The 20,574-nt window shown below is 31.8% G+C and overlaps 1 protein-coding gene across 1 annotated transcript; it reads left to right on the forward strand.

Moving 5' to 3' along the window:
• Positions 1-1,533: 1,533 nt before the first annotated feature.
• On the forward strand, positions 1,534-14,013 carry tko (30S ribosomal protein S12 technical knockout). Its single transcript, XM_090103791.1, has 5 exons — positions 1,534-1,629; positions 1,752-1,821; positions 8,980-9,134; positions 13,002-13,165; positions 13,884-14,013. The coding sequence occupies exons 2-5, from the start codon at positions 1,752-1,754 to the stop codon at positions 13,963-13,965; spliced, it is 471 nt and encodes a 156-aa protein (XP_089959917.1). The 5' UTR covers positions 1,534-1,629; the 3' UTR covers positions 13,966-14,013.
• The last annotated feature ends 6,561 nt before the right edge of the window (positions 14,014-20,574 follow it).

Consider the following 20,574-nt stretch of genomic DNA (forward strand, 5'->3'; position numbering starts at 1 on the left):
TTTCTAGTTTACCTACGTCCATTGAAAAATTTTTAAATTCTTGGTTATTCACCGATAACCGTTCCTTTATCAACTAATCATGTTCTTGATGACTGAATATTAATATAATAACAGTTGAAGTTTTATATTATTGTGAGAAATTCGTCCTAAGTTAAATAAGAAATCAAACGTAATATATAAATACATATTATGTAAGTTAAAAGTAGTGCTTAAAAGTTGTATTTCTTGCAGTGTTTGCACGAGTGAAGAGACTTGCTGTCCTGCTTCTTCAATAATCCAAAATACAGCGTCCGATTCAGCTTCAGATTCGGGAAATTCAGATGGTGACATGTGATAATTATTTTTTAATGATGTAACAGCTCAGCAGCAGATCATCTTAAGTATGTTACATAATTATAATAAACAATATAGTTACAATACGTGTGTTTTATTTGATCAATTAAATGCGAGTAACAACTTATATGTATAATAATTACAGGATGCCTTAATAAATGAAATAATAATCATAGTTTATGCAGGTTTATGCTTTGTTTTTGATTCCCAATTCAACTAATAAATATGTATAATAATACCATCGGTCCGCCCCGGCTTCACCCGTTGTACATATTTCGCAATAAAAGGTAGCCTATGTTCTTTCTCAGGGTCTAAAGATTGTCTGTGCCAAATTTCATCAAAATCGGTTGGCGGGAAAGCGTAACAGACAGACATATACAGACAAAATTACTTTTGCATTTATCCGTACTAATATTATAAATGCGAAAGTAACTCTGTCTGTCTGTATGTTACTCAATCACGCCTAAACTACTGAACCAATTTTCATGAAATTTGGTATGGAGATATTTTGATACCCGAGAAAGGACATAGGCTACCTTTTATTGCGAAATATGTTCCACGGGCGAAGCCGGGGCGGACCTCTAGTAATATTATAAATGCGAAAGTGTGTTTATTCGTTTTAATGTGACATGGCCATGGGTAACTTTTGACAGCGGTGAAACGACTCATACTAATGCGTAACATCAGGGGGGAATCCGCGGGCAAAGAAAAATAAATGAATATTGTTTTAAATAAAAATGATGATGATATTATTCATGAAATTAATAATAATTCCATAATACAGGCGAGTTTATACGTTCGCTAGCTATACTGAGTCCATAGAGTAATATATTAATATATACGGGTAGTCATTCTGCGCACGCGCGGCCTGTGGAATATCTGACCACCAGCCGTAGACAGACGCCACCAGCAAACAAATATATTTTTAAATGACGAAAATCATCAATAGATGGCGCTATATAAAATTACCATTAAAATACGATTGTAAATAGCGCCATCTAGTATTACAACTGTTATCAAGTATTCATAACGCCAATCGTTCTCGTAATATGCTTGCAAAATTATTTTAAATTAAGGCGATCATGGATCTTTTTATCATTTTTAAATTTATTTGTACTGAAATAATAAAATTTAGAGCTGGAGATAACTTATTTTTTTATCATTAGCGACATATCCAAACAAGGACTTGTCATCTGCCAAGTGTCAAAGTCAAATCATAGAAATTGCAGGTTATGTTTTGATTTTGGGGAAATTTTTGAGTTAGAATAATATTTATAAATTAAAACTGTGCTCGAGGTAAACTCTTAATCTTGTTTTTTACCGACAATTGCTTAAACAATTCTTCTTTCCCTAGAAATGTTTTGAAAGTGTCAAAATGAATTTAAATAATTATCTAACCTAACATTTATTTGTTTTAGATGAACTTTTTAAGGAAAGGAATTTCTCTCCTTTCCCTTGGTATAAGAACACATCGCAGCACTTATCAAGGTAAATTAATATTTATTTTATTTTACGTAGTCTTGACGTAATCTCGTTGTTATTATTTCTATTGGTTAAGCTTAGTCTTTTAGCTATTTCTGGCATCATATCTTTGAATTTATTTCTGATTAATAACTAAAAATGAAAAAAATTCATTGATAGTAATTTTGCTAACCATTAGGGCTAGGTTAATCCATTTTACTAATTCTAATAAGAAAACTCGATAAAGATATTGACAAAACTCATTTACTTAAATATTTTATTGTATACTCATTTAAATATATTATTTTTACTCATTTAAATATTTATTGAGGGCATATACCTATGTTATGAATGAATCCAAATACACCAATTAAAAAGATTTAGAAATATCTAACATCATTTATTTATTCAATTAGACTTATTCTAGAACCAATTTTAAATTGCCATAACAGATTTTTAATATTTACGACCGATTTTTAAAGCAGTGTCTAGGGAGAAGAACCGGCAAGAAACTCCATAGTTGCTCTTTTAAATCATGTCAGTATTACAATTTAATTTTACAAAATATGTAACTGTATATTATCATAATATGCCAAAGAATTGTCCTGTGGTTTTAACGTGACAACCCTCCATGGGTTTTCATCTTCCACATATTCCTTAATGCTGTAATATCAATATGAAATATTGTTTTATACTTTTGGACAGTTATGATGAATTAAAGTTTTGCTTGTAATCACTATCTACCTGTAACCTGATAATAATTACACACTAGCAATTTGTTGATGTATACCATAATTCCAGTAATGATATTTTTCTCCTTATATTATACAACAAGAATTATTAAGCGGGCTACTCACACACCGCCGCAAGGGCAATACTGGTTGCACGGCAGTCGGAGCAATTAACAAGCCAAAGAGTCCAATTAAAAAATTGCCCCTGCTTGCCTATACACATTACAATTAAGGAGCCGATTTAAAGGTGCAAACTGCAAATCCAATATTGCCCCTTTGACAGGTATGTGAGTAGCCGGCTTTACTATTTTGAAAACAAAATACTCAATCGCTAATTGATTTAACCTATAATGATTGATGAGAAATTTTATTTGTGATTACAATGACACCTTATAAATCTAAATCCGTCGAGTGGTTTGGGATATAGGAGGTGCCAAAGAAATAAATACATATGTACGCTTGAAAAACATAACTTTTGCAGTTGAGTAAAAATTAATGGCATCAAAATCAAAAATGGGATACTTATTTTATTGTAAAATATTTATCATATATCTTAATAAAGGTATTATTTAAATATTTTACAACTCAATTCTGTCTACCAAATTATTATCTGGTTTGTTTTGCAAGTGTGGCACACAGGCTGCATTTATAATGTCTACAACTATTTCATTTGTATGCTTTATTTGTTTTTGTTCGCAAATTATAATTATGTTTATGGCAATAAACAATATTAGCCGAAAATACATAGGTACCCACTGAACACAGATTTTCTTAGATAAAATTCTTCTGTTGAAATGTAATATTGAATCCGGAGTAGTCTATAAAATTTCCTTCACTAATAAATTTAAAAACAACTAATTATGATGTCTCTTTTCAGTTCAGAATATTAAATTATCATTTTGTATAAGTTAAACATAGCGTAAACTTCACATTATTTGCCAAAGCATGATCATAATTCCCCTTACTAATTTGTATGCTAGGTATTTCATCACTATAATTATTTTATACATAATTTCATACAAATCTAATCTACTGCACTATTGCATTAATAAACGAAGAAACTGCTGCTATTACTACTAAAAAACCTTTCTGTAACCTAAAAAAGTAAAAAGTCATATGAACTGCCAATAGAAGTGAGTCATAAAATAAAATTTAAATTTACAATTTCATAACATTACCATATTGGTGCTATATTTCCATGCCAAAAGGTGCCTCTGTGGCGAAAGAAATTTTTACTACAATTATTATAGACAGTCAACAAATAATCCCCCCGAGAACAGTTAGATACTGCATCATAAAGGGTTATATTAACTAAATTGCTAGAGAAATACATAACACATTATTACATAGGATATGTCACATAGTTAATGTGGACATCTGCGCCACTTGTGCAGCTGCTATAACTGCAATCGAAAATATATCTTACCCATTTGAGATAAGGTCCATTATTGTGTGCGTTTTCGGTAATATTTTTGGGGACACGTCGCGCCCGTCTTTACGTAGAACCCTTCCGTATAGTACGGGATTATGTCCGTTCAATAACGTAGCGTTAGCAAAACAGTTCCTTTTTAGTAATTCCTATAGCTTTGATTTAAAGTTAATTACCACAATAACTGTATAGTGAAACCTTACCTTCAATGACTCCCTAGTCCCTGATACGTAAACACGTATATGATATTATTGTATTAATAAGTTTGATACCACTCATTGACCAAATATAAATGGAACTAACAGAGATTGTTCAGAATATATTATAGAATTGCAGAATAACAGCTATATAAAAAAAATTAAATGTGTTGAAAATCTGCCACAAAACTCTGGACGATTTAATATTAAATTATTCGTTACTCAAAAGTACTTAATTGTTACGTAATTTTCTTTTTATTCGTTTGCTTTAAAAATATAAACATTTCTCTACTTTTTCTGCTATCGGTACTTCTAAATAAGGGTTGCGAGTGTCGCAAGGGTGCATGAGTCAGCAACTGACCAGAGTCCGGTAATCCCGTCGACACCTCACTGTGCATATTGTGCTATTTCAGATGTGAAGCACCTTTTTGTTTTGCAATTTAAGCAAAAATTTAAATGGATGTCAAATTTGTGTATTTTTCAACCTGTCTTGCCATTACTTGAAAGAAATATGCTATTTACCGTCATTATGTGTATTAACTATTACATATTTGTTTTACCGTCAATAAATTCATATTCGTAAATAATTTGAGGTGAAACGGATAATAAAAACATTTTGATTCTAGGTTTCTTGCATATTCTTACAACTTTTAATTAATAAAAAACGATCAAAACACACCACATAGTCTTAAAAAGTTGCGTTCTATTTTACTTATCTATCCAGTCACAATTCTGAACCAAATGTGTCGCACCTCTGCTCCAAGAGTGATTTGCAGATTGGACGACGATTTCATTCAGAGTACCCTCGTTCCGACAAAAGTCTTCCTTGTGGCAGGACTCAATAGCACCCGCTCTAATTGAAGACCCTGATATCTACATAATATCAGATCTGTCAATTTGTGGTAAATGGAGATGATAGTGAATACTATGGCTTCAATGGGTCACTATTGCACTTTTGGAATTGATAGTTTAAATGTATTTTGCTGCGGAATGTACCTATATTCTGTAGAATAGGTTCTTGTATAGGTGGATGATGACTTGTAAGTTGGAACTGACCACTGAAAACGTTTTGTGGTAACATTACTACTAATAAAAGACTCGTTTGTTAGTGTATTTAAATCAATATTATGTGAACAGCTATTTTTATAAAATCATCAGTATTGCTCTGTTTCTAAAATTACAATATTCAAATTACTCCAATAATATTTGATTCATTAACTTTACAATCTCCCACACTAAATGCTTAGTAGCCAGTATTTATAATTCGCATTTCAATAATATTTATGATAGGGTAACGGCAAACTAACAAATCATATTATTTAATAAACACTTTCCATAAAACAAATACTTGACATCCATAGACTGAAAAATGAAAACACAGCCCTACAAAAATAACGGGTTGACGTAAAGAGTTTGTACACTGCGGTGCATGCGTGGGAGTTTAATGTATCAAACTTTCTCATAGATCTGACCATTGTGGATCATATTTTTTTTAAGGAAGTACGGCCAATAATACGTGTGGTTTGAGTGCGTCTTAGCGAATATGTTTGTGGGCGGATTTGTAAATAGTATTGTTTATTTGTGTGGACTGTTTGATATTAGATTTGAAATGTAACTGTACTTTTTGGTAGATCGTTTATGTATGTGTATAGATTCCGTTTCATTATCTGTAACTACCTATCATTTTTATGAAACGGAGCGGAATTTTATTTTCTTTAACTTTAAAATAACAATTTCTCTATTGTCTTCAAACGCTTCCTTAAAAACAATTTGTCGATGAATTGAAAACTCGTTTTAGTAAATGTTACTGAGTATGTAATATGTATTATAATTTGTAGCATTACAATCAGGTATAAAGGCAATATCTAAGTAATTTTAAGAAATGCTTCGAATAAAAGATTAAAGTGAGATAAACATTCCTAAATTCAACTAAGATTAAATCTTTCAACCCAGTTATTTTTTCATTTACACCGCAAAATAGACGTGTGCCCAATATAAGAAAAAAATGTTATTAATATTTGACCGAATGGAAGTTTGTTGAATATATTGTCCAGTGTGATGTATTTTTCAATCCTTTGCTCTAATTCCACCTTCCGAGAATGAAAAATTACTATTGCAATTCATTTTGGGATTACATGTGCAGTTTGGGCCCATCATTGTGGTGAATGACCGACTTTTTTCGTTGACAATTGCGAAAAAGATTTGGTATTATCTGATAAAGTTGCATTCTGAGTGCTATTTACTTATACAAATATGATTTACAACTTTCTGGGAAGACACAATGCTCCCGTAGATGCAGCTCAACTCTTGCCTATTATTTTTTTGATACGGGTTTTTTTGCACGCAAGTGTAACAAGAGTGAGGCTTGCAGGGTTGTCTCCGTGAAGAAATATATGCGAAATGGATAATATTGCGTCTAGATATCCTGATTCTTGAATCATTAGATTAAAAGTGCTAAAGTTAATTATGTGTAGGTGAATGATACAAACGTTTATGAAAATAAATTTTGTTGAGCATTAAAAATAGCAAATATTAGAAGAATAAGTATATAGTTGTTAACAAATGTCCTCATTGGATCCGTGTAATAACTAATAACTTGTTAATATTAAATTTTCACGCATATCACATTTCACGAAAGTTTTATTTAATTATTTCCATTGCAATTTAACTGCAAATTGTAAACCCTGAATATGACAGCAGATAATTTCAAAACTGTGTCCGTCATCTGCGGACAATGCCCACTATTAACGGATTATAATCCACAAAAAGAGCAGGTACAGTTGGTGTTGAGTAACCGCCATGGGCGGAAGCGTTTTGATATACTTTACAGTTTATGACGTGGTTATAAAAATGCGTTTTAAGCGGATTAAAAAATGCTTATTAGCTGAAACTTAATCGCCAATTGCTGGTATAGTACAAAAATCATAAATAAAGGGGGATCAATAATAAATGAATCCCGGTTTGTTGTCCCGGTAGTTGAAATAGAATTTTATATTTAAGGAACCTTCGCCATTTCAATTTTTAATCTTAAATTTAGCCTTAGTAATTGTTCATATCTATAATTCTTTTAACGATACACACAGCCAAACTGTAATGGATTGTCAAGTTACATAACATAATTTTATAATCTCAACAGCATTAAGCTCATACCTTGATCTCTACTAAAATATTTGCGCTAGGCAGATGCAAAGTTGTCAATCCCAGGAGACAGCAGGGGATTATCTGCAACAATAACACTGACGTGACTGGCCAGTGGCCGTGCGTGTGTTATTTTAGCCAGCAAATATGTCTGAAACGTGTCCTTGGAACGCTGGAAGTGATGTAAGGATATGTTTTGGTTATCTGGTAGCTGACTGTTTGCGTTGCGGCTTAGAATTGTGGAAAAAATGCTAAGCTATAGTCACAAAATAATGTATTATACATACCTACTTCCATTTATTACATTCATCTTGCTACGAATTCGTGTACTAAAATCATGCGTAGTCTTGCCATATGCAGGCAGTCAGACTGGAAGTCAACGTCTAAAAATCTGTATCAACAATAATTAGCTATCTTACCAGTTTCGGAACAGCCCGATTATCTCACTAGTTTTATTTCTTTTTCTTATCATGTTTAGAAAATAAAAAGTTTATTGCTGAAAACAACCTGAAATTAAGTTCAAATTCCAGTACTTTCAGAGTTTGTGGTAATTTCAAAGCCACATAAGTTTTTAGGTGAACTTTTGCTTGGTTCTTGCCCACAACATAAGGTGTGCATGTACCGCTACTCTCATCAATAAATCGATAAAGGTGTGATCACACAGCACCTTTCATGCAAAGACCACACTTGGTGCAGACCGTATCGAATGGACCCGAATGTGTCAATCATAGTACCGCTATCGAATTTGCGGGAAATGTAGCTGTGTGAATTGCAAAATTTGCGGATTTTGCATGGGAATCACCCTTTGTTGTGCATATGTGATAGATTTGTCAAGGGGTTTTTATCAAGTAGCTTTTTCATGCGTGTTCATTTTATTTTGGAATACACGGAAGGCACTGTAATTTAGAGTATTTTTAAAAGGTTTATTAAAGTATAAGCGATATAAGATATGAGTGAATTCATAAGACATATTTTTATTTGATTGAAACTGTTGGTCTAGAAATATTTAAGAGCAAAGATGCAAAATATTTTGTTATACAAAATGTTATCAGTCTCCTAATACATATTGAATAAAGGATTTATTTATTATTCGTTCCACAATTTTGAATACAAGAAGAAGCTTTGAATAAAGTGTGAAATTCCCCAAAATTTACCTCTAATAGAAATGAATGAAAAAGAATACATCTTACAATTTATTCACGAAAAGTCTACTTTTGTATGCGGAAGATAAACCCTTTCATTTGCAGCTTAATCCCTGCTCTACAATTGACACAATCACCAGAACGCCTCCTATACAATTGTTACAAAATTCAGGCTCCGGAGTTAAAACATTTTATACCTTACTCACCTGTAATAAGATTTAAGGTATCTCTCGAGGTAGATAATCCGCGAAGTGGCGTATTAGCACCTGCCTATTCATACATAACGGTGAAGTGTTTGTCCTTTTGTCATAAACAATATGAAACATGGAAAAATAATAACTGTTCCTAATCCACTAAATAAAAGGCTTGGATGTTCATATGCCAAGCCATATGTTCTATGTTTTCTTACTTTGTTAATGTGAATAGGATAACCTAGGATTTTCAAAAACAATCACCAGCCTAACTTACGCCTGCAAAAAAATAATGGTAGATTAATTTCAGTCACGTGTGCACACGTGTATTTTAACAATTACAATTATGATTTTCAGCAATAACTCAGGCAGCCACAGCAGCCAGCCAGCCAGCAGTAGGCCAAGGTTTAATCTCGAGGGCCATGGCGTCCCTCGCGCAAATGCACAAGACGGGACCTCACATCAAATATAGGAAATCTAGAAATCCACTGCAAGGAAATCCTTTTGCAAAGGTAATATATTATACCAAAAGAAGTAATCTAAAAGGAGTGTAGGACGTAGGTAATGTCTTCGTGGTTTATTTAGTTATTTAAAAGTAGGCACATTAATCTTACGACTATTATGATCAGGATAGTTTGTGATCAGCTCAATAGTTCACGCAAAAGCGATTCATAAGAATTAAATTATTTTGCATAATATAGATTAAAAACTGCGGATTACGTGGTTTTTGCTTAAATAAAGTAGTGTTGATGTATTGAGGTACTTATCGGTTTAAAGTGATGTCAGCTCTATGTTATTTTACCGAACCTACTGATCCGATTGTCCCGAAATTTTAAGTACTTACAGATAGATTTTTGCATGTTTATTTATTAATTTTGTACATAACAGTTGTTATTTTTTTAACTTTCAATTTTATGGAAATAACTAGATTTTAAACATTGACGTATGGCAGATACATTTTATACCTACTAGAAGAACACTTTAACAATTCCTAAGTTAGATGTATTATGTTATTTTCAGAAATCCAATACTAAATTAACGTTTAAGTACATTAATTGTAATTACAATTGCAACTTAACCGTTCCAGGGATATTAATTGTAATAACAATTGCAACTAAACCGTTCCAGGGATATTAATTGTAATAACAATTGCAACTAAACCGTTCCAGGGATATTAATTGTAATTACAATCGCGACTTTACCATTCCAGGGATATTAATTGTAATTAAAATTGCAACTTAACCGTTCCAGCAGGGCTATTGTCTAATTTTGACACATCAAGTGATCAACATAGTTTTGATGATCACTGAACTTTGATGTCCACTAAAAATTTAAAGATTTGGTATTGCGTATCTTAATAAGTGGACATCATGTCACGGTGTATTACGGTGCTTATCAACGATGACACCGAACGTCACTATTTTTTATCGACATTATGCAGCAAAATTAAAAATATATACATTTGGTCGTATATTCCATAAATACGTGAGCATATTTAAATCTTACGTGTTATATTAACCGGAACACTTGGGATTTGAAATGTTTACTCTTATATGGCGCTAAATTCATAACACTTTTGAATTTTGGTCTGTCTACAATTACAATTTTGGTCATCGTCTTGTGTACACAAGTGTATTTGAAAGTTAGAAACAGTAACAAATGAATAAAACTGAGGTAAGTCTTATAACCCTTGTTTTTAGAGAAATATTAACATTAATTTAAATATAAATTTGAAAATTTTTAATATTTGTATCCTTTATATTGCTTTGTATGATTTATGAAATGTTTAACAAAAATCTATTTAAAGTACTTACATCTAATAAAATGTAAGTTATTTATTTCAAGCACAATTATATTGTCTTTATATCTTTAACTAATCTCTTTTTGAAAATGACTATTCATGAGAGCTTCTAAATTAGATAGATTTGTCGGAAAACAGTACTTGAGGAGAATTAGGTACATAAATATTATTTAATTCCCATTAAATTATCCATTATTTTTAAATATACTTGTTATTGTAATAATGTGTTTTACCTTTCTATAAACTATAGATAGTTAGTTGAGTAACAAGTTTATATACTTAATTAATTGTGACAATTTTTTTTAATGTATTGAAATCGAAAATAGTTGCTCTAGTTGCTCAAAGAAACTACTGAGTACAATATTTAATTTTGAAAATGTAAGTGAATTACTATTCTATATTGTAATTTCAGTAAGCCAAGATGAGAGAGTGCCTCGTTGGGCCTATGAGTTGGAAAGCAAGCGATTGGCTGTTGAGGAAAGGCATACAGCTGCTATAGAAAAATTAGCTGCATCACTCTACCAAGATACAGGAAGATATATACATATATATATTAGTAAATTAAAATGATTTTAAATAGTGTAATTTATTATTATTAATTATTTATAACTCTATTCTGAGTTTTTCATAAATAACTGTCTAGATTTAACTAAAAATAACAATTATTGAATTAACACAATCTTTATGGTGTAAATTTCTTTAAAAATAAATAAAAAATATTTTTTTAGATATCAAAAGTTTAATTACTTAAATACCTTGTCTTAACTATTACCTAATTGACAACTACATCACATTTATATCAGAGCATTAACAATGTATTATAATTTATAAATTATACAAGAAATATTGTCATATTCGATTAGAAGCTATAATATTATCTAAGTAAGAAAATATGTTTAATCACAAATACAAGTATAAATAATTTTCAGTTAAAACTAATACATTTTTAAGCACAATAAATATTTATTTAACATATCATCTTCTTGAATTCCATAGTCTCTGTACTAATATTGTTCTCTGGTAAGATCTTGTATAACCTCAACTATAGCATCCTCTCCTCTAAATCCTGAGACATGCCTGTATTTCGGGTATTTTGGCATTCTGCATATTTGCAATGTTGTGCAGGACAACACATGCATTCACTATTTTACCAGCAGTAACTGGATCATAATGAAGTACTCTATGGGCCAACAAACAACTCCAACGTGCTTTGAATAACACTAAACACCGTTCAACAGTATTCCTGACAAGGCAATGAAGGTTGGTATAGTATTCTTCAGGTGTCCCCAGGTCCTGCTCCTAATATTGGTGTCATCATCCAGGGCCATTGCGCATATCCTGAGTCACCTAAAAACAGGTATAATATTTTATACTCTATGCATACTTCATATGATGCTCACAGAAATTAAATGAAGATTTAGTATTTAATGATAATTGTTCCACATACATTATGTTTAATTTGGAATCACATAACTGAAAAGATATACATTAATTATTGTATTATTTTCTATGTAGGTATATCTAAGTATTTATAAATGAGTTATTAATGTCTTTTAAACGTAATACAGATTATTAATGTTAAATAGTAATTTTATTGATTTGTAAGTCATCAGTAATAAATTACACATAAAAAAGGAAAAACAAAAGACATGGATATTTTTAGACTTACTATTAATACATTCAATGAAGGAAAATGTTTCCTATTTCAACATCTCCACCACCAGTTGAAAACCAGCCTTTGTCAAACGAAAATTCGCTATAAATTCTCTTTCAGGCAGCTATAAAGGATCACCACAGGATCACTAGCATCACGTAAGCGTCGCCTTTCAATTCTTAATGCTTTCCTCTTTCTTTCTTCTTCCGCAAATCCAAGTAAAAAAGCACGGGCCATACTTTATAAATTATATGGATACCTACGCTTCTATTGCTCAATGCTCAGTAAAAACCTTTTGGAAAAAAGAAAATGGCTATATATTTATACTTAAAAAATTATTATCTATCATAGTTGATAGTACATATTAACTCAATGTTATCTTTATATTTTTTGTTGATTATAGTATAGAATCACTTGAAATAAGACGTTAAATCATATACGTGCTATTCTTCCTATATTTTGTTCATATATTTTTAATATTTAACTTATCCGGATTATAGTGTCGATCACTGAGAATTTACAAAACACTGCTCAATACTAGTTCCTTTCACAGCAATATAGTGATCAACCTTTTGATGGTCACTTGGCTTACGGAATACCACTTTATAAACTATCGATACAAAAACACCTGTCAAATGTGTTACGGTGGCTTTCAAGTTGATTTGGTGCTCATGACGTCATTTCAGTTGATAACATAAAATAGCCAATACGAAAAACATGGTTTGACAACAAATCGTTGAGCACCGTGCAAAGTTATCATCACTATGAAATGTCAAATGAGATACGCAATAGCCCTGCTGGTATATTAATTGTAATTACAATCGCGACTTTACCATTCTAAGGAATATTAATTGTAATTACAATTGTAACTAAACCGTTCCAGGGATATTAATTGTAATTACAATTGCAACTTAACCATTCCAGGGTGTAGTACTAAAGACACTTATAAAGAAGCCAAAGAAGCCGAACTCAGCGAACCGCAAGTGCGTGCTCGTGCGGCTGTCGAACGGCAAAGAGATGGTCGCGTACGTGCCCGGTATTGGGCACAACTTGCAAGAGCATAATATCGTGCTTGTTAGGGTTGGACGGTGAGTTTTAGTTATTTATCTATACTAATATTATAAAGAGGAAAAGTTTGTATGTATGTATGGTTTTCAGGCATAAACTACTGGACCGATTTTGATGAAATTTGGCAGAGATAATCTTTAGACCCTGAGAAAGAACATAGGCTACCTTTTATTGCGAAATATGTACCACGGGCGAAGCCGGCGCGGACTGCTAGTTCATTAATAAAGTAGTTTTTAGGGTTGTGAAACATAAGGTAATGGCGGATTTAAAAAAGTCTGTATCAAACAGATTAGAAATCATGTTGGTCGAACCGTTTTCGAGTTTTAATGGTGTTTCATGCCCGTTATAACTCTACTTATTCTTATAGCTTATAAATGAGCTTTTACATCTATAAAAAAGACATAACAATTAATAACTGAATTTCATTTTTAACAATTTGAAATGAATGCTTCCAATGAAATAGGTACCTACTTTAGATAAAAGCGATGATTAATTATCATCTTCACTTTGAAGAAATAATTTTGCAAACAAGTCTTACTCCTTTTTCTTTATACATATTATGTTGTTTTTGAAAAATAAGGTCATAAAGAAGTTTCACTTCTTACGTGTGTACACTAGTACACGCACATATTTTTTTTTATACTTTACACTTATAAGAATCGTGTATCAATATATTAATCTTTCTACTAAACCTTTTGTTATTATATTTCATTAATTTCCTAATTTATTCGTTTTCAGTGTAAAAGATTGTCCCGGCGTGAAACTAAAGTGCGTGCGCGGGAAATACGATCTGCCGCACGTGATCAAGCAGAAGGTGTAATGTAGTTGTCTAGTTTTGTTTGTAGTTCAATATATTAGTTTAAGATTATGCTTTGTTTTACTGGAAATACCTTTACAATAGTTGCCTTAAAATATAACAATAACATTTAAATTGATGATAATAGTTATTATAAACGAATGGCATTTGGTAATTAAAAGGGCTTATGTAATGATCATAGGAATCATATCAATAGGTCATTTTTAAAGTTTTCAAAAATTTTCCCATTCAAAACTGGTACAAACTTACATATTCAATCATTTGAGGGACAAAGTAGCCATTGTAACGTGTTATAACAATGTTATAGTAATCTATCTACCTTCAAAATTCAACATAAGTCCGTTGAATTTTTTGCCGATACTTGTGAACTTATTAATTTATAATTATTAAGTAAGTAATTCTTATTTTATAAGTTTATAAACTACGTAAATTAAAACTAAGAAATTTTGCATAAAAGGTGGCCTTATTGCTACAGCATCTCCGCTAGGCAACCTGTTTCTAACTATTATATTTTAAAGACTGAAAAAAATTACATTCAAAGCACATTAATTGCATAACATCACTTGACAGGTGTCAACAGCGGAGTTAACATCAGCTGTTAGATTTTAAATTTTAAAATTAATTAATTAGTGCTAAAATAGTAAATATTAGTAATTATTAACTATTTTATTGATAAAAAAGTGAAAATAATTGTGAAACACACCTTCTACGTGATCTACGCAACGTTTTGTATAACGCGGAGGTCAACGTGTCAACGGTTATCCGAATTCAAACATCTTCTCCAATAAACCAGGGGAGTACTAGTTTTATAATTTCATATTTAATTATAAACTACACCTACATTCATTTGTAATACTAACACCGCTCATATTTAATGAGCTACGTCACAATAAATACATTGGCATAAAAGTTACCGTCTCACTTTGCTTGACAAGTTGGAAGCAATTTAGAAGACAAAAACTTATCGCCCCAGACAATATTATTCTTTACTCTTTACTACATCATACCGTTAATCACTTAATATCAACATTCAGTTCTATCATAATAGTATTCAGGAATAATTATCTCATACATTTCCTTTCATCTGTTTCAGCAACTTAAAAGTACAACATGCTGACCCGCAAGGCAGTAGCTAAGGACATGGAGAATAAACTAAAAGCTACACTCCATGATTTAAAAGCTTCACAATCTTTATGTGAAAAGCTCATACAAGAGCGGGATGAAAGTGAATTAGAGATTCAAGGAATTATAAAAAAGAACTCTCTTCTTAAGGCCGAGCTGGCTGAACTACACATGAAATACATTTATAGTGAAGACAAGTGCAAAGCCCTACAAGACGTTGTGGACAGCTTCCAGCAGTGCTCTAGTGACCATGAGAAAGCTCTTAGCCGTATCGCTGAGTTGGAATGTAGCTTAATGGAAGTGCAAGAGGACAATCCCAAGCGGCAATGCAACACACCAAGTAGTCTTCATGATGAATTAATTGAATGTGGACAGTTAAGTGGCTCTATAAACTTTAAAAAAATCAATTTCTCTTCACATAAGAAGTTAAAAAAATATCTTAGAATAAGTAAGTTCATCAAGCGTACGCAATCTATTGTTAGAAAGAGTTCTTTAAAAAAGATAGTTCAACTAAAGAAAGACAACATAAACCTTGTTCAGGAGTTAGATAAATATGATAGGGATCTAGAATACTATAAAATGTTATATGATGTAGAAACAACTGAACTTAAGGAGAAGATAGACTCCTTAAGTCAAATGTTAACTGATGTGAACCAGAAATACTCTTCTGCCCAAATGCAAATTAACGAGCATATACAAGAGGCAGATTATCTTATTAAGTTGAGCAATGAGAATATGGATCGTTTTGAGTCGCTGACCAATAAATATGTATGTCAGTGTTCAAACAATGACAATGAGCAACCGTCGCCCCATAAGCCTGACTACACAGACATACATAGTGTTAAACCCACTACCACAATTACAACCAGTAATACTAAATACCTTTCAAAGCAGGAAATAATTGTGTTGTCAGATAATATTGGTCAGGGATTTGGCGCTATGCTCAACAACTTAGGGCTTAAAGTTACTAATGTTTGTACGCCTAACAGTTCATTTAAATATATAATCAAATCACTGGATAATTTCAGCTTTAATAAGAATAATATTGTAATTATATTATATGGGGACAGTTTAAATATAAATAATAAGGATATTGATGTAGGATTAAAAAAAATGTTAGATATTAGTAGTAAGACTAAATGTAAATTTATGTTGTGTACCTTGCCATACCTACCTGGTTTAACACAAGAACAAAATAGATTAATTCATTATATGAATTTAAAATTGTATAACCTAACAAATCATCATCGTGATGCATTTATTTACTTTGACATTAACTCATGTATTAAATCTTTTACTTTGACAAAGAATACAGTGTATCTGCCATATAGATATAAGCGTGAACTTGCTATGTTAATAGCATATAATATTAACCAGTCTGGTACATGTTCGGTATCAGACCATCAATCTACTATAATTTTATGTAGTAGTAATTTTATACATCAACCTAGATTAAGTGTAGACAGACAATCTAGCCCTAAGCTAGATTTAAACTAGTATATAAGACAACAGCTAAGCAGTCTTTTTCCATTGTGCATCAAAATATTCAAGGCTTGGCTAGCAAATTGTTAGAAATAGAATTGTTTCTGAATGATAACAATATTAAAATATTTTGTGTAACAGAACATTGGCTTAAACAATGTCAGTCGTTAGTAAATATTGAAAATTACAAATTAAAAAGTATATACTTTAGGACACAGGCTATTCACGGAGGTTCTGTTATTTTTGTACATGATAGTGTAAAATGTAAAGAACGAACTGACATTGTTAGTCTTTCTGTAGAACGGACCATTGAACTGTCCTGTGTGGAGCTGGAGCGTTATATTATTGTTTGCGTTTATAGACCCCCTTCCAGTGACTATAATATGTTTGAGACAGTCATGGAAGAAATATTAAAGCGTCTAAGCAGGAGTAAAAAAAAAGTTATAGTATGTGGTGATTTTAATATTGATTTACTTTTACAAACACAAACGGCTACACAAATTGTTAATTTGTTTCAGTCATTTAATCTATATAAACTTTTTAACGAACCCACACGAATTACACCTACTTCTGCAACTTGTATTGATAATATATACTGTGACTGCATCTGTTTAGAGAAAAATATTCTCAATACATTGACTTCGGATCACTGTGGCCAGAAAGTAGTTTTTGAATGGGATTGCATACCTACATTTAAAAGGATTAATGTTAGGCCTATAACTAAAAAAGGCATTAATAAATTTAGGAATAATATTAATAAAAACCTGCCCGTACTAAATGTTCAATCCTATCCTAATAGTCCTTGTGAAATGTTTAAAAATCTTTTTAATTTAGTACATAAAGAATTTGAAAAAATATTTAAAGTTAAATCTTTAAATATTACCAAGGATTTACCATTTAGTAAATGGGCGACAGCTAGTATACATAGGTGCAGGAACATTCTTTATGAATTATATGGTATGAAGCAATATAATAAAGACCCATCTTTTCTTAGTTATGTTAGAAATTACTCAAAAAATTTTAAAAAAGTTTGTTTCACTGCAAAGCGTTTGTATATCAAAGAAAAAATACGCGACTCTGATAATAAAGTTAAAACAGTTTGGTCAATTATTAATGGTGAAATGGGTAAAAGCAAATCAAGTAATACCATAAAACTTGTAAATAATGACAGGGTTATTGACAAAAGTGCTGATGTTGCGCTTGCTTTTGAAGAATTCTTCAGTAGTGTCCCTGCTACTATTACTAATAGTTTAAATTCGTCTTCAGCACTTGCTGAGACCTTTTTGAGGGACCATGTTGCGGAGTGCAGTACATTATTTGAATTACGACACGTAACTGCTAATGATATTGTTGCTGCCTTTAAGACGCTTAATCTTAAAAATACTTGTGATCTTTGGGGAATGTCCGTAAATTTAGTTAATAATATAATAGAAAATATTGCGAAAAATTTAGCTTCCATATTTAATAAGTGTTGTGACTATGGTACATTTCCTAATTTACTAAAGCTTAGTAAAGTTATACCTTTATTTAAGAAGGGCGATCAAGAAGACTGTAACAATTATAGACCTATCTCTATTTTACCAACATTAAGTAAGGTATTCGAGAAGTTAATATTAAACCAATTGAGTAGTCATTTTGCATCTAATAATTTACTGCACACCAAACAGTTTGGTTTCACAAAGGGGCGCTCAACCACAGATGCTGGAGTTGCACTTCTAACACATATATATAAGGCATGGGAAAACTCCAAAAATGCTCTAGGGATATTTTGTGACCTCTCCAAGGCATTTGACTGCGTTGAACATTGTACTTTGTTACGTAAACTTAATCACTATGGAATTAAAGGAAAAGCCCAGAACCTCATAGCGTCATACCTGCATGATAGGATACAGACTGTAGTTGTTAATGGAGAACGTTCTAGCGGTGCGACAATTAACATTGGTGTTCCACAGGGGTCAATTTTAGGTCCCTTCTTGTTCTTGGTATATATCAATGATCTTCCCTATTATTTGCAGGATAGGTGTGAAATAGTTCTGTTTGCAGATGATACCTCATTAATTTTTAATGTGGATAGGCATGACCCAAATGTTGACGAAGTGAACAGTGCTCTTTTACACATATCTGAATGGTTTACTGCCAATAATTTATTATTAAATGCCAAAAAAACCACTTGTGTTGAATTTTTACTTCCTAATGTAAAAAAGTTGAACAGAGATATTACCTTGAACGGGGAGGTATTGCATCCTACTGAGTCTACTGTATTTCTAGGGTTAACATTGGACGAGAAACTACAGTGGGGAGCCCATGTTAACACCGCTGCAGGTAAGCTCAGTTCTGCTGCATATGCAGTCCGAAAAATAAGGCATCTCACCGATGAAGATACGGCTAGATTGGTTTATTTCAGCTACTTTCATAGCATTATGTCCTATGGAATTCTACTGTGGGGCAGGGCTGCAGATATAGAAACTATATTTATCTTACAGAAAAGAGCCATTCGCTCTATATATAATTTACGTGCTCGGGACTCACTAAGAGATCATTTTAAGAATACTGGTATCCTTACTGTACCATCACAGTATATATTTAATAATATTTTGCATGTACACAAAAGCTCTGACTTACACACAAGAGTAGGAGATAGACACGATTATGGCACAAGGAACAAGAATAGAATTGAAATGCCATTTTTCCGATTAGCTAAAGTTAAAAATTCATTTATGGGTCAAGGTATACGCTTATACAATAGAATTCCTCACAATATTAAAGAGTTTAGTAGTTCTAAATTTAAAACTTACATAAAAAATGTACTAGTTCAGAGAGCGTACTACAGTATTCAGGAATATATGGACGATAAAGACCCATGGAGGGTTGTCGCGTAAAAACCACAGGACAGTTCTTTGGCATATTATGTAGTTAGATATAAGTTACATATTATGTAAATTTATTGACATTATTTAAAAGAGCAACTATGGAGTTTCTTGCCGATTCTTCTCCATAGATACTGCTTTCCGAATCGGTGGTAAATGTTAAAAATACTATGTAATGACGATTCGAAAGTGCTACTAAATAGTAGTCTAATTGAATAAATGAATGTTTGAGTTTGAGTTTGAGTTTGAACAAAAATACATAAACGTACAAAGAACTAACAATGAATGTATTTATTGTATCACCATTGGTTGCGTTTGCGCAAGCCGCGCCCATTTTACAAAACAGGGGTGAATTTTTATAACCCACATAAAACTTACAGTAGTGAAAATGCTTCTAACTTTTTATGGGGTTTATATCTATATTGCCCAGTTTTTTTGCAGTTTTTAAGTCATTCGTTTGAGATTTTTTAGTTATAAAATAATGATACTTAGCTTGTTATTGTAAACATTAATAAATAACCTTATCTTTTTTAAGTATGAGGTTTTGTTATGTTACAATCTCTTCTAATGTCTGTTTTAAATATTCGATAAAATGTTTTGCATCGATTTAAACTATGCTATATAATAGTGACTACCTTATGTACCTTGTATGTTAGGTATATAATATTATTGCGTACCGTACCGTACAGTTAACAAGTTATTGTGATTACTCAAGTATTTTATGTCGTTAAAAATAGTTAAAAGTGTTATTTTCTCTTAATAATTTGTGAGTTAATGTGTGTAGTGCTTATTGACGTTAAAAGTGCACCATAAGTGATCCCCAATAAACAATAAAGGTACAATCCGTGAAAAAATATTCCTACTTGAATATAAAACTACCGTTCGGTCATCGACAAAGCAGCTTCACGGCAAAACGCGTAAGCGCCGCGATATGCATGGCGCTTAAGACCTTTTCGACGCCGTCTCACTGTTTGAATGCTTACGGCCTGTGGAACTAAATAGAACACTGCTATTTTGTCCATACTAATTACAAAATACAATTTATAATGCAGTGCTTAGCATGTCCACAACTAATTGATCGTCGCGAACTTATTATATGCGTGGCTTGTAAAGGGACATATCATTATCAATGCGTGAATAT

This window comes from Colias eurytheme, chromosome 7 (genome assembly GCF_061535395.1).
Source record: "Colias eurytheme isolate Ceu_HAF_F1 chromosome 7, ilColEury1 Martin Lab GWU primary, whole genome shotgun sequence".
Taxonomy (NCBI): domain Eukaryota; kingdom Metazoa; phylum Arthropoda; class Insecta; order Lepidoptera; family Pieridae; genus Colias; species Colias eurytheme.